General features: G+C 35.0%; 1 protein-coding gene across 3 annotated transcripts; it reads left to right on the top strand.

The window, feature by feature from the left end:
* Window positions 1–1,839: 1,839 nt before the first annotated feature.
* LOC110104052 (polyadenylate-binding protein RBP45) lies at window positions 1,840–23,214 on the top strand. 3 transcript variants are annotated; one of them, XM_028697155.1, is made up of 7 exons: window positions 1,840–2,512; window positions 2,669–3,143; window positions 21,296–21,351; window positions 21,434–21,564; window positions 21,651–21,747; window positions 21,845–21,985; window positions 22,871–23,214. In XM_028697155.1, exons 1-7 carry the CDS (start codon window positions 2,099–2,101, stop codon window positions 22,871–22,873), a joined length of 1,317 nt encoding a protein of 438 aa, XP_028552988.1. In that variant the 5' UTR covers window positions 1,840–2,098; the 3' UTR covers window positions 22,874–23,214. The 3 variants fall into 3 exon arrangements, with proteins under 3 accessions (XP_028552988.1, XP_020688656.1, XP_020688654.1); XM_020832997.2 differs by having other exon boundaries at window positions 21,842–21,985; XM_020832995.2 differs by having other exon boundaries at window positions 1,841–2,512; window positions 21,839–21,985.
* Window positions 23,215–23,788: the final 574 nt, after the last annotated feature.

Below are 23,788 nucleotides of genomic sequence, written 5' to 3'. Positions count from 1 at the left end.
AGAGACATGTCTTATCAATCTATAATTAATAGACTCTAAATCAGGAGTAAGTTGAATGAGTTTTGAAGTGTTTAAAAAAATAATAGGAAAGGCTTTCAGGACCTAAGCCATTGGTCTTGGATTTGGTCAAGATTGATCTAAGATCTAAATTGATCCTAGGGTATGAGGACTGGAAGGATCCTAAGATCTAGTGTCTAGAAGAAATCTAGGATCTAGGAAATCTTAGGATCTAGATTCTAGAAGAGATCAAAGTGACCTCATACAAAAGTGATGTCAACACTATAATGCAAAATAAGCTATTGCTGAGTTATTTTTCCTATACTGGTTGTAATGCAAAATAATTTGTACTCGCTGTAATGCAAAAAAGTTTAGCTATAATATAGATTGTTCTGAGTTATTTTTTCTTGTACTGTCTATAATGCAAAATATTATGTTGTTGAATTAGTGAATTTGAAATACCAAAAGTTTGGCTATAATGCTAAAAAGTTTGGCTCTTGGTGAATTTGTAAGTTTGCTATTGTTGAATTTGAAATAAGAAAAATGGCTCAATGTTTAATTTATATTTTGAATTTGCACTAATATTATTTTTAAATTGTAAATTCTACTTAAATTTGAATTTTTTATACAGTTAACAGGTTCAAACCAGGTCAGCTCATCCTCAAGCCTATTTCAAAACTATTTCAACTTTCTCCTGGGCTTTACATTCATACTTCTTTCAAAATGATCTTACTAACTAATTCTCACATTAATTTTATTCCCTTTGTTAATTTTAAGTCACTTTAGAAAATTACCTCTTTTATGACACACACACACACACACACACACACACACACACACAAATATATATATATATATAGTATTTTTTGGCACATACTTTTGACTATTATATTATTTTGGATAAATATCACCCAAATAATTTTTTATACTAAAATACCCTAAATTAGGAATGACTTGAAGAACTCATATTGATGTGGAAAGAAACTAATTTGAACTTATTCAATATTACCACGAAGTCACTTGCTACAACCACTTAATTATGAACGTTTATAAAACAATCGATAAATCTTTAGCCTATACGAAGCTCAAATCATCGGGTTTGGTCGAAGAAAGTAATTTGGTTTATCTTACATGCCTAAGTAGGTTCAAATCAATATTAATTAGTTTAAACTCTAACAAATCCAAATCAATTTATCTTTAAATCAATCTGAATTCCTTAAATGATTTATCAACTGCCAATAATCTAATTACCTAGTGAAACATATTAATTTAGATTTATGATTTGTTAGGAATAATTTTATCATTGCTTTGTTTTTTAGACAGTAATCATAACATCATTTTGCTATTACTTTTTTTAGTACATTTTCATCATTTTTTAAAAAATTATATGGTAGAAAGATATTTTTTGCAACCAAAATAATCAAATAAATTTTTTAACAATAATTTTACAATACATTTAATAAATAAATAATAGTTCCAAATAGATACTTAAACAAATTTGAAAAAAAAAACTAAGATCATAAATAAAAATTATTCAAATTAAAATGCTGTGTTTTTATTAAAAAAATAATTTAAAAGTATTTGCCTTAATTTTTTTTATTTATGAGATAATAATAGAAAATGCATATCAAATGAGTAAAAAAAAGAAGAAAAAATGAGTGGAACAGACCTAATTAATATTTATTATTTTTCTAAAATGATGAGTACCTATGATTTATGAAGTAATATGTTATCATTGTTTAGTTTGGTTGGTGTTTGAAGAAACTTCGGCTTGATATTTTTTATTTTTTTTACTCTATTAAAAAAGAGAGTAAATATATATATATATATGTGGTTTTCTTTGTTATGAAGTGAAAGCATTTAAGAACCGACTTCGTGCATCCCCTCCGCGTATATCTATCTGGTCTCTCCTCTGTCGATCCACGGTTCTATCTCTTTCCGGCTAGGGTTAGGGTTTCCGCTCTGCCTTTTCTTCGTCCCTCCCCGTGTATCTTTCACTTCTTTCTCTCCGTCGATCCTCGGCCATATCTCTTTACGGCCTGGGTTAAGGTATCCTCTCTGCCTTTTCGTCTTACGGATTTTGTTTTGTCCCGCAACCAAGATGATGCAAGGAGGAATGGTACCGCAGTCCATTGCTCCGACACCCATGGAACAGCAGCAGCAGCTGGCTCAGCCGCCTCAATATCAAATGCCTCCGCAGGCGCAGCAGGCCCCACCACACTGGGGAATGGTTCCACCACCTGCGCCTCAACCGCAGTACCCGCCGTCGCAGCAGCTTCCGATGTGGAACCAGCAACTGTCGCAGATCCCTCCACCGCAATCCATGCCGCTTGCTCAGCAGCCGCAGTATCTCCAAACCCAGTACGGCGCACCCATGGCGGCGCCTTCCTCCCTTCCTATGCAGGCGCAGCACCAGCCAGCGTCCGCTGACGAGGTCCGCACGCTCTGGATCGGAGATCTGCAGTATTGGATGGAGGAAACGTACATCCATGGTTGTTTCGCTCAATCAGGAGAGGTAGGAAATTTCTTTTTCAACCGTCTTATAATTTTTGCAAATTAACCTAATTGTATTGTTCTGTTTGCAGTTACATGTTGTAATATGCATATTTTAAGGTTCTTTTTTAATATTGCTTTCATTTCAGTTCTAATTGATAGATGTCTGTTGTTACAGGTTGTATCCGTGAAACTTATCAGGAACAAGCAAACTGGACAGCTGGAAGGTTACGGGTTTATTGAGTTTGCAACACGTGCTGCGGCTGATCGTGTTCTCCAGACTTACAATGGAGCAATGATGCCTAATTCTGACCAAGTTTTTCGATTGAATTGGGCATCCGCTGGTGGAAAGCGTGTGGATGATGGTAATGATTATACAATATTTGTCGGAGATCTTCCGGCAGATGTTACGGATTACATGTTACAAGAGGCATTTAGGAGCCACTATCCTTCTGTCAAGGGGGCGAAGATTGTTACAGATAGAATCACCGGGCGTTCTAAGGGCTATGGTTTTGTTAGGTTTGGAGATGCGAATGAGCAAACTCGTGCAATGACTGAAATGAATGGAGTGTATTGTTCATCAAGACCCATGAGGATTGGTCCAGCAGCTAGTAAGAGGGCTACCGATGGACAGCAGCAAGATGCCCCAAAAGGTATTGCTTTGATGCGCTTACATTTTTATTATCGTTATGATTGTTATTTTGATTAATTAGATAATTTTTTAACTTGCTGCAGCCTGTTTTCTCTCTCTCCGCTGAATTTGCTGTCATGTTATAATGTTTTGCAGGAAATCTTTATAAATAATCAGTCACTGTAGCAATAATTGAAAATCTTTATTTGTATTTTGACATAGTTTGTATGATTTATAGTGCAATCAGCTGAATATTACTTTTGGGATTGAAAGAGTGGACTTCTTATTATTAGCTTTATTTCCAAGTCTCACGTACGAAGATTAGTTGCACTGCTTCTATTTATGGGCAGAAGTCTTTTCCTTTCTTCCATTTCCTTTCTGATTTGGGGTTATTTAATCTACATGTAAAGAATTAAAACTTATAAAACCTATATTGTGTCGAAGCAGGAAGCCAAGAGGCCCTCTTGATATAGGGCCTGGACTAACTTCGGCTGAGATGACTATCTTCTTTAATGCGTGGCCTCGGTTAGGTCAGTTTTATTGATTATGTCATGAATGTACCCCAAGTCATTTTTTATGTGGCATTCCTTCCTTCCATTTTCTTTAAAATTTTCAGAAAGTAATGTTTCAGCTTTCTCTGCTGTTTTAAATTCTTCTCCTATTCTTTAGAGTTTAGATTAAGAATCTTCCAAATTCCTACATTATTTTTCAGGCTTCTTGGAATATATATGTAATTGAGTCTTATAATGTTTTCTTGAATGTTTAAATTTCAGCTTTGAATGCTTCATTAACTCGTCTCCTTAATCTTTTATAAGGGATGTTTTGCCTATTATTATTATATTTATTACACATGAAGTCATTTATCCTTTTCTTTTGATTTTAATTTAATGATCAACATTGAAATTCTTCCAAGTATAGCATTTGCATTGTTGGGAATTGTAACTTCATTTTGCTGTCTCTTTTCATGCTCAGAATTTTCTATTTTCATTTTGTCTTATGTTGCTGCAGCATGGATGGTGCATTCTTACATGGTGAATTTTAAACTTTTATGTTTGCTTTGTACGTGCATTAGTATCTTAGAAGATTGTGTACGTGAATATGTGCACTTTCTAAATAATGTTCCATTATGTTATCATCAATAGTTTATATAATTCAGTAGTCTCTTTTATATTCCATTCTCAATCCATCTCTTTTTAGTTTTACTACAAATTCATCTTAGCAATTTCATGTCTTGCATTTATCTTACCTATTTTTATTTGTATTTTTATTCTCCTAACACTTAAATTCACACGCTTAATAAATCTAATTGTAGTTGTATAAAATATACTTTCAAGTTTCTATGGTATTTTCTTATTGAATATTTTTCTAAGGCATTCTCCAATTTAGTCACCAACTCGTAACTCTTGAAGTTATATACTCGTTTATAATCTCTTTCTATTATATCATAAATTCAATGTATTTAAACATATCACCTACATATTATTTAATCTTTCAACAATATTGAATTATAACGGTAAAAAAGTAGAAAAAATTACTTTTACTTTGAATTTCATTGATTATGTGCAAAGTATGGAAGTATTATATACTTCTCCAATAGGCTTACAATGAAAATAAATTCAAGTTATTAAAAAAAGGAAAAAAATTCCCCAAGAGGGGGTTGATGGCTAGAATAGGAAGATGAGGCGCACGGATTGCAATCTAAGGGCTATAAGTTGATCGGTCAAACGGTTAAATTACTTGATCCATGTGCTCAATGACCCCTACAAAGATTTTTTGACTTGTGGGTCCTACAATCTAATAATTCTCCCCCTCAAATTGAATGATAGAAATGTACTATTCAAGTTTTTCTTATAATATTTTTGAATTAGGAGTTGTAGTCATTTGATGAGAACGTTTTTTATTTGATTTTATTTTAAACACATATGGAGTATGAATTAACCCACTGCCTATTTTCTTTTACAAAATATCTAACCACCTTCGCATGCTTCATACTATTATATTGCACTGAACTATGTTAAGAAAGTTAGAGGCAGACATATGTTAAGAAAGTTAGAGGCAGACATAAAAAGACTTGGTTAGAAAATATTAGGAATGACCTTTCTTTATTAGATTTAAAACATAATTTGACTTTTAATAGGACACAATGGAGAAAAAAGACTCATGTAGCTGACCCCACGTAGTGGGATAAAAGCTTGATGATGTTGTTGTTGTTGTTGGTGTAAAAATACCTATGATGATAATTCTTATGGAGATAAGTTGTGTTCTCTAATTTCTATTTTGGTTCAATTTCTCGTGTTGGTTTGAATTGGTTCATGCATTGGTTCCTTCGTTCACCGTGGATTGCCAGGTTGGTGTGATTTAAATTGGGTATTCCTCAGGTCTGAAACCTGGATTCCATGAATTTTGCTTGTGGTTTTGTTTGGATTTTCCGGGATAAGTGAGATTGCGATTCTCGTATGATATTTGTTTTGGGTATTTGTAGCAAGTGAAAATTGCAACTTTTTGCATGATTGGGCACAATAGTTTTTGATTTTTTTAGGAATCTTTAAGTTACTGAAGATATTGGACTACTTGCTATTTGGAGAAAGAATTTTATTATTATAAATAAGGGATATTTAAGACAGAAATGAATTTTTTTCTTTAGCACTTAAGTATTTTTCTTCCCCTTTGTGCTTGGGTGCTAGTTTGATGTGGATCTTTCTAGTGCTGTGTGTGCTGTGCAAGTAGTGACGACTCATTTTGATGGAAATTGCCTAACTTATCTTTTAGCACTAGGTGAGATGTAGATGATTTTCTCGTGTGGTTTTATTAAATGTAAAATTCTTTCAAAAATTTTTTTGGGGGTCATTAGTTTATTATTTGGGCAAAGAAGTTAGTCAATAAAATTAGGATTAAGATAATAATTTGGAATATATGTTCTCTTACATATAAATTAATAGAATTAATAGATATTATGATTCATAGGAAAATAAATATTCCATGCTTTCAAGAAATTAGATCGGTTGGAGAGAAGATTAAGGAGATTGATAGTTTAACTTTAGGATTTAAACTATGTTATTCAAATAGAAGTCATACTAGAAATGATGTAGGTGTGATTATAGATAAATGATTGAAGGATAATGTTGTAGAAATTAATAGAATTGGGGATAAAATTATCATTTTAAATATTACTATTAATAATAAAATTATTAATATTATAAGTGCTTATGCTTCTCAAGTAGGTTTAGATATGTACTCAGAATTAAATTTTGGAACGACTTGAAAAATAATATAAAATAAACCTTTTGAAGAAATAATTCTTATTGGAGGAGATTTAAATGGACATGTTGGTAGAGTGATAAATTTTTTTAAAATGTTCATGGTTATTATGAGTTTGGAGCGACTAATGAAGTTGATACGATCATATTAGATTTTGCTCTAGCTTATGAAAAAGAGGAGCACCTCATCACTTATAAGAATATATACAATAAAACTCAGATTAATTATTTTCTTTTAATAAAAAAAGATCGTTTAGATTACAAATATTGTAAAGTTATTTCGAGTGAAAGTTTATGTATCCATCATTGCTTATTTGTTTTGTAATTTAAGATGAAGGGGTGGAATATGAAAAATAAAATAAATTTTTGTCGTAGGATTAGATCGAAGCATTTAAGAACACTAACAAAAATGTTTTTAAGAGTAAAATTCAAGATCTTAATGTTTTTATTGTGCATGAGGAAGCTAGTGATATTAAAATGTTGGAAATGATGTATTGGAGTATCAAAAGGAAAAAAAACACTTAATAGTAAAAATAGTTGATGATAGAATCAAAATGTATAAGAAAAGATAAAAAATAAGAAATTTTGTTATAAAAATTATTTTGGATGTAAAAGTTTGAAAGAATGAGAATGATATAAAAGGGGCCGTTAGGAATTTAAGAAAATAATATGCGTTGCAAATAATTTAGCTTTTAATGATTTATATAATATATTAAATACTAAATAGGTAAAAAGATGTATGCATAAGCTAGCCAAGCAAAGAGATAGAAATAATGATTTAATTCAAGTGAAGTGCATTAAGAATGAAAATCAAAAAGTGCTTTTATTAGAAGAGGATATTCAACAAAGATGGATGAGATATTTAGATAAACTTTTCATTGAAGATTGTGAGAATACGATTGATTTAAGTGACCTTAACACCCTAAATAAAAATAGATATTTCTGTTTTTATCATCGTGTTAGTAAAATCGAAGTTAGAAAAGCTTTAAAGAAAATGAAGTGTGGAAAATTAGTTGGACCGGATGATATTCCAATAGTGGTGTGAAAATGCTTAAGGGATGAAAGATTTTCTTGGCTTACAAAATGTTTCAATATTATTTTTAAGGCTAAAAAGATGCCAAATGAATGGAGGAGTGTGTTGATTCCTATTTTTAAGAACAATGGTGATGCACAAGAGCGTGTGAATTATAAAAGAATTGAGTTAATGTGTCATACTTCAAAACTATAGGAGAGAGTTGTTGAGTATAGGTTACAATGCGATACTAATGTTTGTTAAAAATAATTTGGATTAATTCCAGGTAGGTCTTCTATGTAAGCTATTCATTTATTGAGAGGTTTGATGGCGAAGTATAGAGAGAATAAAGAGGATCTACATATGATATTTATTAATTTAGAGAAAGCATATATGATAAAATTTCAAAAGAAATGCTTTGGAGAGGATCAACTTATATTCAAGTCATAAAAGATATGTATACATGAGTTGCTATTTCTGTTCAAACACAAGGTGGTTTAACCAAGTATTTTTCTATTTCATTTGGATTACATCAAGGATCAGCTTTAAGCCCATATCTTTTTTGCTTTAGTCATGGATGCTCTTACTAGATATTTACAAGAGGATGTTCCCTGATGTATGCTTTTTGCTAACGATATTCTTCTTTTTGGTAAGACTGGAGAGGGCGTTGAAGGAAAACTTGAATTATGGAGGTCAACCTTAGTGTCTAAAGGTTTACATTTGAGTAGATCTAAAACTGAATACATGGGGTGTGTAATTTTAGTAGTAATGGACCTAGTGGAGGGGTTGTGACATTGGACGATCAAGTCATTAATTGTAGTACACAATTTAAATATCTTGGATATATTGTTTAAAGTGATGGTGAAATGGATTGGATATTATTAGTAGAATTCAAGTTGGATGCTTGAAGTGGAGGAATGCATCGGGTCTGTTGTGTGATCGAAAAGTACCCCTTAAATTTAAGGGAAAATTCTATAAGATGGTGGTGAGACCTGCAATGTTTTATGGCATGGAATGTTGGCATTAAAAGAGAAGCATAAAGTTAAGTGTTGCAGAGATGAGGATGCTTAGGTGGATGAGTGGCTTTTCTCTTAGAGACAAAATGCGAAATGAGTACGTACGTGAAAATGCTGGAGTAGCTCGAGTGGCTAGATAAGATTATATAGTTACCTTAGATAGTTTGGACACATAAAATACCAACCTTTCAATGATCCAGTTAAGAGAGTAGATCTGTAGATGTATAGGATTTAACTTATGTTAACGAAGGTAGTGGTAGACCTAAAATGACTTGGCTAGAAAATATTAGAAATGACCTTTTTGTTTTAAATTTAAATGAGAATTTAACTCTTAACATGATACAGTGGAGAAAAAAATTCATGTAGCCAACCTCATGTAGTGGGATAAAGACTTGATCTTGTTGTTATTATTGTTTGATTTTTATCACATGGATAAATTTTTTTTTGTCTAAATTAGAAGTTTTTCAACTCTTAAAAAAAATAAAAAAAAAGTTTTTCAACTCTTAATTTTATTTATTTATTTATTTCATCTTAGATCTGCATTAGTATACCTACTCCATAAAATGTTTCACTCATGATGGTCTTGTTTGTCATTGGAGGTTGCCATTCTTCTAACCTTGGAATTCCGTCTTCTTTGTTCCTTTATCTCAAGAGCTTACCCACTCGCTGGAGCTTTCTTCTCATGTTGTTTAACTTGGTTTGGGACGTGTTTATTCATTTTTTTTAAGTAAGAGGTTTCGCTGCTTATCTAATTTATTCTATGCTAGTAAAAAACTTGACACAAAAATCATTATGTAAAATGTCTACATATATGTAGGATTTTATGTTTCCTCTCCTTTTGTTTTGATTCCTGATGTCCTGATTTCAGGAATACAAAACGGTAATACGTATGTTACATCCCTTGTTTCAGTTATCCATTATATTTGTACTATTTGGGGTGAATAATTGATTGATTTTTTAGTTTCTGCAATGAACTTCTTATATTTGCGTAAATTCCATTGTACCTTGTTTTCAAGATCCTTAAAGGAATCCAAAATTTAATTGTTCTAGTAATACAGCATTTTCCATAAGAGATACATTACATCATTAACCCATTTCTGTGAAGGGTTTGTTAAGCCATCACCCATAGATGTGTCACAACTCTCTAAATGATTGTTGTGAGAGTTAGGCAAGAGTTAGGATACACTTGTAGGTGATGTGTCACAAATTAATTAAATTGTGATGCTCGAGGGTTTACCGGGGTTGTATTTTTGGGCTTTTGTTTTCTCTTTCTTATTTGCAACCTTACAATAGCCGCTATATGAACTATAACCATTTTTCAGATATAAAAAAGGGTTCCTAAAAAAATCGTAGGAGAAATTTGATACGGATATTTTCTTCATATCCCACATGGAGCGGGCACGGGATTGGTTTTACCGGCCAGTCCCAGTCCAGCAATCTCCCGCCCAGGGAGATTCAGTTGGAGTTCAATCCACTAATTCGGCTGATTTGGTGGGGCCCAACAGAGATCTAATAGCTTATGTGAGGAGGGGAGCAATTAGGAAAGAATATCCTAATTGAATTTCAAATAGGAGATGGAACTTTATTAGACAAGGGGGCTGTTTTAGGAGGGAAGGTTAAGAGAGCATATTTACGTCTATGCTTAGTGCTTGTTTTATTTTTTATGCAGAATTTGAATTGAGAGTGCTATAGCTTTTTGTGAGGAATCCTAGCGGCGTCTAGGGCTTGGGAGAGAAGGTCATCCTCTCGATAGAGAACCATTGTATTTGGCTTTGTTCACATTTTATTTCCTATCAATAAAAATATATTTTTGTATTGAATCTCTTGGAGTTTGTTGCTGTTTTTTTATACCAGGGCGCATCAAATTGGTATCAGAGTCATGTCCTGGACCAAAATCTCAATTCTCTTCAAGGATTTATGCTGCTTACTTCCTCCCTGTTGCCAATTTTTGCTGTTTGAAGACCATAGTCCACTGATTTTTGCTGTTTTTGCGGTTTGGAACTTAAAATCCATGAATGACAACAAATTAGGTTGATGTGTTGGAAGAGGAAGTGGAGCAAATCGGATGGAGAGCTGATTGGGAGGGATAGAAGAGATGATAAAGAAGCTCATGGAGATGCAATTCAAAGCCCCACTATCAGTTCCAATTGCCAACCCTCAACACGATTTGATCGGGGTTCACTTGGCCGAATCAAAGGGAAAGGAGATTGAACAGGAGGAGTTCGACGAGACGAGTTTCTTCAATCAAGTATCACCCCTCGGGGCTTCGAGAAGGGCGGATCGGGGTTTCCAGATAAAGGGACAACATAAAGAGAGTTTTATGGTGGGATTTTTGGAGGAGTTGGTTGGGTGACCGACCACTATTGGAGGCAAAGTGGACAACTGGAGAGGGAGGTGGATGAGCCGAGCCATGAGGATCGGGCCATGGGAGACATGGAAGAAAGGTGGGATTGTCACCCTCAATATACAGGGGGAACTATCTAGGGAGAGGAAGTTGGGGTGGAGAAGCGAAGGTGAGGAAGTTGAAGATGCCGGTGTTCGAAGGGGAGGATGCTCATGGGCCTGGTGGAGACATTTTGTGGTGAATGGGGTAAGATAGGAGGAGAAGTTTACAGTTGCAGGGTTATGTCTGGAGGGGAAAGCTCTCGCTTAGTTCCAGCGGAGAGAGGCTAGATACCCTATCCGTTCATGGGAGGAGTTTAAGGATTGCTTGTTAGAACGTTTTCGAGCCATTTGGGAAGGAGACCTACATGTGCAATTTCTTGCCTTGACACATTAAGGGGCTGTCATGGAGTACAAGGAGAGGTTTGAGTTGTTGTCATGGAGGTCGAGAGGAATTTTAGAGGTAGTATTTGAGGAAAATTTCAGGGTCTTAAGCCCGATATATGAGTAGACCTTCGATTGGCTGAGACCGAGGGAGTTGAAAGAGATGATAGAGCTAGTACAAATAACAGAGGATTGAAGGCAGCTAGAGAGACATGGTAAGAGAGGGGTTGCGGGAGGCTCTTACAGAAGTACCTCAATTTTGGCCCCAAGGACCCAGATAGTATCATTTTAGCGGGAGACACCAAAGGAGAAGAGTGAGGGAGTTTGCCTCGGGGCCAATTTCAAGCGCCTCACAGAGGCGCAAGAAAAGAAAACGAGAGGTTTGTGTTTTCACTGTGATGAGAAGTATGCACTAGGTCATCAGTGCAAGGATCACATACTCCAGGTCCTTCTGGTTTGTGAGGAGAAAGAGAATGACAACGAGGATTAGATGGAGGAAGCAGAAGGAAGAGAGCATCTACACCTTGATTTAGCAGAAGTGTCCCTAAATTCTATGGTGAGATTTATTCCAAATCATACCATGAAAGTGAGGGGATAGATCAGGGAGCAGCCAGTGGTGGTCTTGGTGTACAGCGGGGCTACTCATAACTTTATATCTCCAATCGGGATGTGGACCAATTGGGATTGACGTTGTTGGATACAGTGAGCTTCAGAGTCATGATGGGAACGAGAAAGGTAGAAAGGAGCAGGGATATTTGTAGGAGGTTGGTGGTGAAACTCCAGGGCATGTATACATGTTGTGGAGGATTTTCTTTCCTTAGATTTGGGGAGCACTAATGTGATCTTTGGGATGAAGTGGTTACATGCGATCGGGGAAACAAATGTGGATTGGAAATCTTTGACTATGGAGATTCAAGTAGAGGGAAAAAGGGGGTGCTGCGGGGAGATGCTAGTCTGTGCAAAATTATGGTTAAGTTGATACATGGAGTAGGACTAGAGCCTAAAGGAGTTTTGAGAGTTAGAACCAATGGAGGTCGTTGATTGTGTAGAACAGCTTCTGCAACAATTTTTTGAGGTCTTTCAGCAACCTAACAGGTTACCGCCACCCCGGGAGCACGAGCATGTATTACCTTGAAGGAGGGAGCGTCACCCATTAGTGTCAAACTATATCGGTATCCACAGATTCAAAAGGATGAGATCGAGAAGCTCATTAGAGAGATGCTTGAGGCATGAATTATTAGGCCCTATGTGAGTCTTTTTTCCAGTTACGTGCTACTAGTATAATAGGACAGTAGCTGGAGGTTTTGCAAGGATTATCCGGGCCCTGAACAAGGAAACTGTGCTAGATAAGTTTCATATCCCAATAATTGATGAGCTGTTTTGGAGCAGTTATTTCCTCAAAGATTGACCTGAAGTCAGGATACACCAGATCAGAATGAAGCCAGTGGATGTACACAAGACAACTTTCAGGATAAATGAGGTTCACTACGAGTTTTTGGTGATGCATTTCGGCCTCAATAATGACCCAAACCACTTTTCAGTTTCTCATGAATCAGATTTTTCAGCCCTACTTTAGGAAGTGTCTTGAGACTTTTTTGATGACATTCTGATCTATTGCCGTATGGAGGCAGAGTATATGGGTCATTTGAAGATGTTATTAGAGATGTTGGAGGAGCACCAACTATATGCCAACAGGAAGAAATGTTCATTTGCACAACCACAGGTGGATTACTCGGGACATGTGGCGAGCAAAACATTGGTAGCATTGAACCAGTCTAAGATTGAGGGTATGTTGGGTTAGCCTTTGCCTAAGGACCTGAGGGAGCTGAGAGGGTTCTTAGGTCTCACTGGGTACTATCAAAAGTTTGTGCGAGGGTATGTCATGTTAGCATGACCATTGACTGAGTAACTGAAGAATTATAGTTTCAAGTGGGGCAGTCGGCTACATAGGCTTTCGAGCAGCTGAAGAAGGCGATGACCTGTGTATCGGTTTTAGCACTTCCCAACTTCAGCATACCATTTGTGATGTAGATTGATGCGTCAAGGATATGGACTAGGGCAGTGCTCATGCAGGTTCAACGACCTATTGCCTATTTCAGTTAGGTGCTCACCACCAAGGCGAGACTCAAGTCTGTGTACGAGAGGAAGCTGATGGCTATTATCTTGGCAATTCAAAAATGGCGACTTTATTTGTTGGGGATACATTTCCTAAACAGGACATATCAAAGGAGCTTGTGGTATTTGTTTGAACAACGGCTGGTCACGGAGGAGCATCAACGATGGTTATTCAAGTTGCTCGGATATGATTTTAAGATACAATATCGACTGGGCTTAGAAAACAAAGCAACATATGCCTTGTCCCAGAAAGACGAAGAGTCTCAGTTGACAGCTTTGTTAGTATCCATGATCCTAGATTGAGAAGCTTTGAAACATGAGAGTGAACAAGATGAAGGACTGAGGAAGATCATATCCGATTTATTACAGAACCCGGATAGTCATCTTGGTTACACATTGATAGGAGTCCAGTTGCTACATCAGGGAAGGTTCGTTCTACTGAGAGGATTAGGATACATTTCCAAGCTGTTATAAGAGTTTCACGACAGTGCAGTTGGAGGACATTTAAGAGCTAAAAAAACCTACAGTTTATTGTCTATAGAATTATATTGGGTGGTGATGCGCCCTGATGTAGAGGACTAGGTTGCCAGATGTGATATGTGCCAAATGCACAAGTACTTAGCCATGACACCAGCAGGGTTACTACAACCTCTAGCCTTGCCGGTGAGGGTGTGGGAGGAATTAACGATGGATTTTGTTAAGGGGTTGTCGCTTTCAGAGGGATTTTTAGTGATATTGGTAGTAGTGGATCATCTGAGCAAGTGATGCATGCAAATTTCAATTTTCGAATTTTTTTGAACTATATTGTAATTTGAATTTTATGTTTATTTTGTTTTATTTTCTACCCTATGATGGAAGGCAACCTATGATCATGCTTAGGTTGTGCTATTGGACATGCATTGCCTTGGGTGTGCTAGTTTCTTTGGTGCCATGGCTTTTGGGCTGACTTGGTCCCTTGGTTTGGGCTTGGTTGTTTCGGGTTTTGCTGCCTAGTTGGGGAGCTGCTGTGTTCTACCACCTTTTTCAGCTCATTAAGCTGCTGGCCAGGTTCGTCCCCACCCCCCGTTATGTTTTCGCCTTTCGGTTCTCTCCCAGTCTGGTTCCTTCTACCTGACATTGGCTGTTTGTTGGCTGTCCTGTTGGCCTTTCGGGTGTTGCTCCCTTATGCTGCCTTTTGACCTTCTACCTCCCCTTTGCTGATTGGTTTCATTGGGCGGCTGTTTGGGCTGTTTGGCTCCCTCTCCTCTCCTATATATAGAGGTTGATTTGTGACATTTGAAAACTGATTTTGGTGAGTGAAAACTACTTAAACCAGAGGGTTTCTTCTTGGAAAGCTTGCGATCTATTTCAACTTCTTCTCCTCTCTTTGATTTCGTCTTGGGTTTCTTACCTTCTTCTTCTTTCTAGTTTGTTCAGAGGTATGAACTTGGTTGTTTGGTGTTGGTTTTCTATAAGTTGAATTGAGAAAAGTTCTACTAGCCTTTGTGTTCTCCTTTTGGATTTTTCTATCTAGCTGTCTGCATCAAGTTCATACCTCTGAAGCACCCATACACTGTGGTCTCTGTGGATACCGTTTTTATATGAGATGTGGTACGCTTGCATGGATTTCCAGAATCCATTGTGACAGATAGGGATAAAGGTGTTCCTTAGCGACTTTTGGAGGGAATTGTTACGTTTGTAGAGGACAATCCTGAAGAGAAGCATAGAATACCATCCCCAGACAGATGGTCATACATAAGTGGTCTATATGCTTCTATTGACTGAAGGTATGTGAATTAAATTGGTACAACACCTCAGACCATTCGACAACAAAGACCACTCCTTTCAGGATTCTCTATGGGAGATATCCACCCCATCTAATTCATTATGGGCAGAATGCTTCACCCGTGCCCAGCTTTGAGCAATTCGGATGGACTATGTATTATCTGAGCTAAAGGGACATTTGCTGAGATCCCAACATAACATGAAAAGAAATGATGATGCACATGATAGAAGTAAACTTTGAGCTAGGAGATAGGGTTTACTTAAAATTAAGGCGCTACAGATAGAAAATATTAGCCAAAAGGAGGAATGATAAATTATCCCTGAGGTATTTTGGGCCTTATAAGTTTGTGGAGCGTATTGGAGCAGTATTCTATCGACTGAGGCTACCACCGTCATTAGTTTTGCATCCAATCTTTCATGTCTCACAACTGAGGAAGGTGATAGGAGAGCATACACCATCATCTTTACCACTGACCTTGACAGAGGACATGGAGGTCATTTTGGAACCTCTGGAAGTAGCGGGTGTCCGCAAAGGAGATAAGGGCATATGATGTGCTAATCAAGTGGAAATATATGCCAGAGCAATGTGCTAATCAAGTGGAAAGATATGCCAGAGCATAATGTTATGTTGGAGTCCACCTTGAGGACAAGGTGATACATCACGCGAGGGGGGGGGGGGGGGGGGGGGGGTGGTGGGGTTTGTTGATACAAAGTCTTTCTTCATATCTAGCACGGAGTAGGCACTGGACCGTTCAGTGCAGCAATCTCCCGCCTAGGGAGATTCGGCAAGAGTTCAATCCCTTATTTGACTGATTTGGTGGGTGCAAGCGAGATCTAATGACTTATGTGAGGAGGGGAACAATTAGGAAAGAATCTCGTAATTGAATTTCAAATAGGAGAGGAAAATTTATTAGGCCAAAGGGTTGTTTTAGGAGGGAAGATTAAGAGAGCTTATTTAAGTCTATGCTTAGGGCTAATTTTATTTTTGATGCAGAATTTGAATTGAGTGTAGTTCCTTTTTATAAGGGGTCCTAGCGGCGTCTAGGGTTTTGTAGAGAAGGTCTTCTCGAAAGAGGATCATTGTATCTTGCTTTGTTCATATTTGATTTCTTATCAATAAAATCCGTTTTTGTGTTGAATCTCTTGGAGTTTGTTGTTGTTGTTGATACCAAGGCGCATCAGAACTATTCATTTTTACCTATCCAAATAATATGTTCCTATATAGTTATGTCAAAATTTCAAATTAGATTTAGTATATGGTCGTTGGTAAGTTTCAATGATTTGTCAATAGAATAATCGGACATAGTGATTAGTTAGAGAACTAGTATTGCATGCTTGTAAGAAATTAAATGGAAATAGGGAAAATTTGAAGATAGAGATTTCTATAAGCCAATGTTTAAAATTGCTTAAGTGGGTATTGAGTCGTTTTCTATTTGCGAGGCGTTGCGTGAGTGTTGACATATTGTAAGGCGTAAGCCTAATAAGTAAACCGTTAAAGTAATATGAAATACTAAATAATAAGTAAGATACTAAAATCAAAATAAGCTATCAAAGTAAGATCATAGTAGGTCAAAAGAAAGATTATAACAATAAGTTTCTCCCACTTTTAATTCAAGATAATCAAGTGGTTTAAGTTACTAAGGTTATAGTTTATGAATTTGTAAGTTTTCACCACTTTCATCACTTAGTGGGAATCAACATTTCAATGAGTTATTTTATCTCTTTTCTCATCCTCAATTGAAGCTGCAAGTGCGAGGACCATGGTTGAGCGTGTGGCAATGAGTTAGGGAGGTTGTGTGTGTGTGTGTGATTATGATTCTCTGTTATGTTTTAATTAAGATTTAGGTGTACATAAATAACAAAATATGATTTATTTTATATATTAAATTTATAAATTACATATTTAAATCGGTTAAATTCTAGTTTTTGAGGTTGCATCTCTTATAAATTTTGCATAGGCAGACCTTAGACCCACTAAGGTGTACGCCTTCTTAGGCCAATATGATGCTCAAACTTTATGATTTTTTTTTTAAATTGCTCTAAGACAGGCCTTGAGGCGTCCCTTTTATTTTGCTATTTTTTAATATTGGGAAATAACAAATAGGAATGTGATAGGTTTTGTAGGTGGTTAGAGAGATGAAAATAATTAATTTTAGGGGAAGTGGGTTTATTTTGATATTAAGTATTGGGAAGGAATTATAAAATTGATTAGTGTTTATGCCACTCAAGTTTGATTAGAAGATAGCTGATAGCCTGAAATTAATTTTGAGAAGAGTTGAATGAATTATTATAACACATGCCTTAGAATGAGAGGATAATTATTGATGGTAACTTATATAAATTCAAGTATGATGGGTATGAGAGGATTATTGTTGGGTTTATAATAGAAGATAGAGTTTGATGAAATAATCTATATTTAATTTCGCTGAATAATATGTTCTTACAGTAGCCAGCACATGCTTTAAGAAACAAGATATGCACTTACTTTTAAAAGTGGAACCACAAATTTACAAATAAACGTTTAGTAATAAAAATCTTTTTCAAAGATTATGAGGTGGTTTTGAGAGAAAATTTAACCATGGCATAGATTAATAGGTATGGATGTATATCTTACAGAATATAATCGAAGCAAATAATTACATTAGGATTAGATGGTGGAAATAAAATGGCTAGAAGTTGTTAATTTTAAGATGATTATTTAGAGAGGAAATTAAAATCCTATTATTGTGCCCAACTTGGTGTGGGTTGGGATAGCTAGTTGTATTTATAACATTCAATGGAAATTTTAGGTGTATACAAATATGTTGTTCATAAAGAGCTAGTGGTGAAATGAGTAGATATGCAATATTATGAAGGAAAATAAATGTGATTTAAACAATGAAAAAAAAAAAAGAATACTAGGTTTTATAGTGATTATATGAAGGCTAGTAGTCTTGATGTTTTATTTTCCGAGTTATGCACATAAAAGGAGAAAATATGGTACGTCAAATTTCTATAGCAAGAGATACGAGATATAAATATTTTGATCAAGTTAGATGTATTAGAAGCGAATATAGTAAGATGCAATTAAAGATGGTATAAAGTATTAAATGTGTTCTAATGGAGAATTTTTTTATTGAAAAAGACATTGAATATAATTATGAAGTGCATTTTAGATGGATCCTAAATAAAATGAAGTCAATTTAGCTTTGAAGAAGATGCATTGGGTAATCTTAAAAACCAAAGAATATCAAATGATTGGAGAAGTATTTTGGTGATTAAAGAGTAAATGAGACATTTAAGATTATATTAATTATTAGGAAATGAAATTTGTGTTTCATGCAATGAAGTCATGAGAATTTGCAATGGAATATAGTCTTAGGAAAATCAAGTTAGTAATCAATTTGGATTTATGGTAGAAAGAGCCCCTATATAGGTGTTTTTATGCTAAATTGGTTTATGGAAAAGTATTGAGATAGAAGAAAAGGATGTTTTTTTTTTGGTGTTTTTTGAAATTCCTATGATTGAATACCGTGGCAATTGATTTAGGGCCATTTAAGAAAATGCATAATAGGTATGTTGAAGTTATTAAAAGTATGTATAACGAAGCATTCATTGACTAATAGTAAAATTAGTTATAGAATGATCAAAGAGTTCTAAATCTCTGAAGGATTAGAATGATCATGATTAAATTTATGCTATTTTTATAATAGTAATGGAGGTTCTTAAATTGGAATATTCAAAGCTACTCACCATGCTGTATTTGCAAATGATAGTTTGAATTATTCAAACCTCAACTAGAGTTAGTTGAATGCTATAACAATGGAGGAAATGCTTAGCATATAATTGGCTTAGTTTAGAGACTATATTACATTTAATTTTAGTGGGTTTATATTTGTGTGCGTGTGACATGTTAAGAAATTCAATTAGCTTTGGTTCTCTTACATAAAAGAGTGATAATACAACAATTGGTGCTTGTATCATGGACACTTGTAGAACTTTCGTAGGTCTTGTAAATTTAACTTTGATAAATAATGAATTTGTGAATTAAAAAAATTTGGATGCCAATACTTTAATTTGAGTTAAATCCTAAAAATTATGTGGTTACAAGGGGATAAGTTGTTATAATTATTTCAGTTTTGATTTACAAAGATTAGATTTAGGAATTTTGACAACACTCAACAAGAAAGAATGAAAAATGACGATTGATAAGATTGATGCCAAATAGTTGGGATTAAGGTAATGATGATAACGCAATTGGGGGATTTACCTTGGTGTGGTTGTTTTTTTATGGTAAGTAGGGTTTGTAGGCGTTGTAAATTTAAAAAAAAAATCAAAATTTTGATGCCAATAGTTTAATCTGAGTTGATTCCTGAAAATTTTGTGGTTGCATGTGAAGAGGATATAATAAGTTGATTTAGGATTTATATTAGATTTACAAACACTAGTTGTAAGACTTTTTAAACACTTACTAGGAACTAATGAATAATGAGGTTCAAGAGGCCAATTTTAAATATTTGGGATATAGTAAATGATTATCATGATATTATATTTATGATATTTTTGTTTTTATAACTAGAATTAGTGATCCCTTTGTGTAATTAGTGCTTAATTCTTGTTACCACTATAACTATATTTGGTTTGATGAATCCTGGCTTTAATCTCTAATTATTATCGATAGAGGTTAATTATTATTCATGAGATTAATTACATTAGATCTAGTCGTCTTTCTTCCCAACCATTTTACTGCCTTCTGCATTGGTTGTTATTCGTATTCTTCTTCGTCCACCTCTGAGGTGGATAGGAGTGCTGTAGCGTGGGTCAAAGACTAATAACTGTGTGCATACTCCGTTAGTTGCTGCATTGGCTGTGGCACTATTGATTCTACGAAGGATGTTCGGGGTGGGAAAGAAACTGTGACGGTTGAATAGGTACATTAAGGTATTGCAAGCAGAGGTGGAGCTGTAGAAGTGTTCTTGAGACAGAGAGGCAGAAGCGCTGGCCAGCAATGGAGCTTGTAGTGTGTGGAGTTGATGGTCAAGAGAGGCTAGAGAGATAATGAGTTTTTGGAAAAAGAAAATATTGTTTTGTGATAGGAAACACTTGTAGATCCCAAGTTTTTCCTATCAACCTTCGGAAAACAGCTAGTTTTTTTTCAAAAGAATCCCCACAAAACCACGAAAACAGTTGATAATTTGTATTATTTGATGAAAAGGAAGCGGAAAATATCAAGATACAATTGATCCTCTATTAGAGAGGAAGATCAATTTCTCCCAATCTCTAGACGCCGCTAGAGCCCAAAAGAAAATCTAGTTCTAGGAGATCTCAAATTTCAGCCAAATTTAAGATGCCCTAACCCTATGAAAACAAACTATTTAATACATAAAATTCAAAAGGAAATCTCTAAACAATCCCTACATTCAAATTTCCCTCCTAACTCCCTAAAAAATCCTTCCTAAATTGCTCCGTGGGATTTGCGGTTCGGTCGGGAGCACAAACATGCGGAAAACGTCTGCCTGTTTCGCATGATCTGGTCCATACGGGACCGGCTGGACCGGTCTAACATTTTGTGATTGACTTCATTGACTTGCATTACTAATGACGGCAGCTTCACTATTAAACAATTCAGCTCCATTGCTATGTTTGGCTTTTAAGGATGTAGCATGAACTAAAAAATTAAAAATGGGTTGTATTCCTGCAATACATGAATTTCAGTGTCATGAGTCTTATGTTTCTACAAATTGAATCAATCATCCTTTGTGCTTTGACGCTAAGGCTTGCAATACAAGAATTTTTGTGTTACGAGTTCGTTTATTTCTTTATGTGAATGTTGAATCTTTTTCGTTTGAGATACTTCTCTTCTTCTCTTCTGCTGATGAATAATGAGTGTAAGGTTGAAAATTGTGTTGTATAAGCAGGATTAAGAAATCATGCATCTTATTGTGCTGAATAGTATGAAGATATGATTTAATAGGCTAAAATTTAGTAATATATTTTTACTTTGGTTTACTTTGTCTTACATCAGTCCTCTTTCTTCATTGACCTTTCACTTGATTTTTCTCCTTTTGAAAATTTTTTATCTGCCAGCATTGTTGGTGCGATGAATAATTTAGCAGACATGGCAAATATTGCTTTTAATATGTTTTTGTATCTGTTGATGACAGTAAAGACATTTTAGTGTTTATGCGAGGACCCTATACTAAATAAGATGCTTACTTTATGTTATTTTGGGTTAGAATATTCTTAATAATCCTTAAATTTGCAGCTTCATTCCAAAATGTTCAAGGCAGTCAATCAGAAAATGACCCAAATAACACCACCGTGCGTACTCAATTCTTTATGTATTTCCCTAACAAACAAGATATGGTGTCAATTTACACTAACAAGTTCCTCGTGAGTTCAGATATTTGTTGGTGGGCTGGATCCAAATGTTTCAGAAGACCTCCTGCGACAGGTTTTTAGCCCATATGGAGAACTAGTTCATGTAAAGATACCTATTGGAAAACGTTGTGGCTTTGTTCAGTTTCTTAACAGGTCACTGTTTCAAAATCACAAAAAAAAAAATTTCTTTAGAAGTAGGCGTCTTTTTCTTACGAGAAAATTTTCTGAATGCTCTCCAGGGCTTCTGCAGAGGAAGCTTTACTGATGCTTCAGGGTACCCAGCTTGGTGGGCTAAAGATTCGGCTTTCATGGGGTCGTAATTCTTCAAATAAGCAGGTTTAATTTGTTCATAGCACTATGTCAATGCACATGACTTATGTTTTACAGTGGAGCTAAGTCAATATATCGTTGACTCTTACAATCTCAGCAGCAGGACGGTAATCAGTGGAATGGTGGCAGCTACTATGGCTTTGGACAAGGCTATGAAGCTTATGGATATGCTCAAGCTCCTCAGGACCCCAACATGTATGCTTATGGAGCCTATCCAGGATATGCAAACTTTCAGCAACAGCAGGTACAACTTTATTTTTAACCTTGTAAATTGGAAAAAGGAAGGAAGCAATTTACTTTGTCTTTTTCAGTTGGATTACATCAAGGACCAGGCTTAAGCCCATATATTTTTTTATTTAGTCATGGATGTTCGCACTAGATATCTGCGAGAGGTTGTACCATGGTGTATGTTTTTTGCTGATGATATTCTTCTTGTTGACAAGATTAGAGAGGGAGTTGAAGGTAAACTTGAAGTATGGAGGTCAACCTTAGAGTCTAAAGGCTTTTGTTTTAGTAGATCTAAAAATGAATATATGGAATGTAATTTTAATTATAATAGTTCTAGTGGGGGATTATGACTTTGGGTGATTTAAGTCATTAATAAGAGTACATGCTTTCGATATCTTGGGTCTATTGTTCAGAGTGGTGGTGAAATAGATGGGGATATTATTAGTAGAATTCAAGTTGGATGGTGAAGTGGAGAAATGCATCAGGCTTGTTGTTTGATATAATAGTCCTCAAACTTAAAGGTAAAATTATATAAGATTGTGGTTAGACATGCAATGCTTTATGATGTAGAATGTTGGCCATTAAAAGAGAAGCATAATATTAAGTTTTGTAGTGATGAGAATGCTCTGGTGAATGAGTGGCTTTACTTGTAGAGACAGGGTACGAAATGAGAATATACGTGAAAATTTTGGAGTAGCTCTAGTGAAAGATAAGCTTAGAGAGAGTCGTCTTAGAAAATATTATAAATGACATTTCTTTATTAGATATAAACGAGAATTTGACTTCTAAGAGGACACAATGGAGAAAAAGGATTCATGTAGCCAATCCCACAGTGGGATAAAGGCTTGATGTTGTTGTTGTTGTTGTTGTATGTATAACTAATTTATTTTCATCTTTGCAGTGAACTACTATGGACTGCAGTGCGCTCGATTTGCAGATTTAGCATTTGGCAAGCTGTAACTTTGGGCTTAAATAGAAAACATTTTATTGTTGCGGTTTAGGGTATAGCTTAGTGTTGATATAATACATTGTGTTCGACTCATCTTGATAGGCTGCATCAATTTGTTCCTTGAACTTCCGTTGGGAGAGTGGCGTCTATGGTTACTTTCTTTTTGTATAATGTGTGTGATTGGAGGCATCAAATTATCGTAGGCATTGCTGTTTTTGTGGAAGTGGTTAGATCATTAATGCATGTGGGACTATCAATATTTTGTCTTTCTTTATGCTACGGTTCTCTTTTTTTCATATTGTCTGGTTTTGCTTTATTAATTCTTTATTATTATTATTATTATTATTATTGGGTCTATTGTATGTTGTTTATATATCTTTTTATTTGATGGCGTTATATTCTGCATCTAATATCTAATTATTTATGTCATTCTAGTTTGCAATTAAATCAATGAACATGTGGATGCTGACATGCTTTATTTTATATCAATTAATATTAATAGTTTTTAAGATAATTTTAAAATTAAACTATTAATTAAATGATAAACAAATTTGTGGCAAATTATATCACATGGTACCGAATGTTGTGCTATTTACTTATATAACACATCAAAATTTTAATAATATTAATTTACATCTATGAAGAAAAATATTTTTATTTTAATAAATATTATGACTTAAGAATATAAATTTAGCTTTTATTTCAATCGAATTAAAAAAAACTAAAAAACACAAGCTACCAAAGGTACGAAATGGTTATGATGCTTAATATACCATCATGTCAGGATCTACTCTAAAAAGTCACAGTTAACTATTCCTTAATGGCATGCAAGGAATGCAACAATAAAATTATCTATTTATGCAATATTAC

The sequence above is a fragment of the Dendrobium catenatum genome, unplaced genomic scaffold, assembly GCF_001605985.2.
Source record: "Dendrobium catenatum unplaced genomic scaffold, ASM160598v2 fragScaff_scaffold_883, whole genome shotgun sequence".
NCBI classification, from domain to species: domain Eukaryota; kingdom Viridiplantae; phylum Streptophyta; class Magnoliopsida; order Asparagales; family Orchidaceae; genus Dendrobium; species Dendrobium catenatum.
Note: the sequence above shows the minus strand (reverse complement) of the source record. Positions and strands in the feature narration are given on the sequence as shown.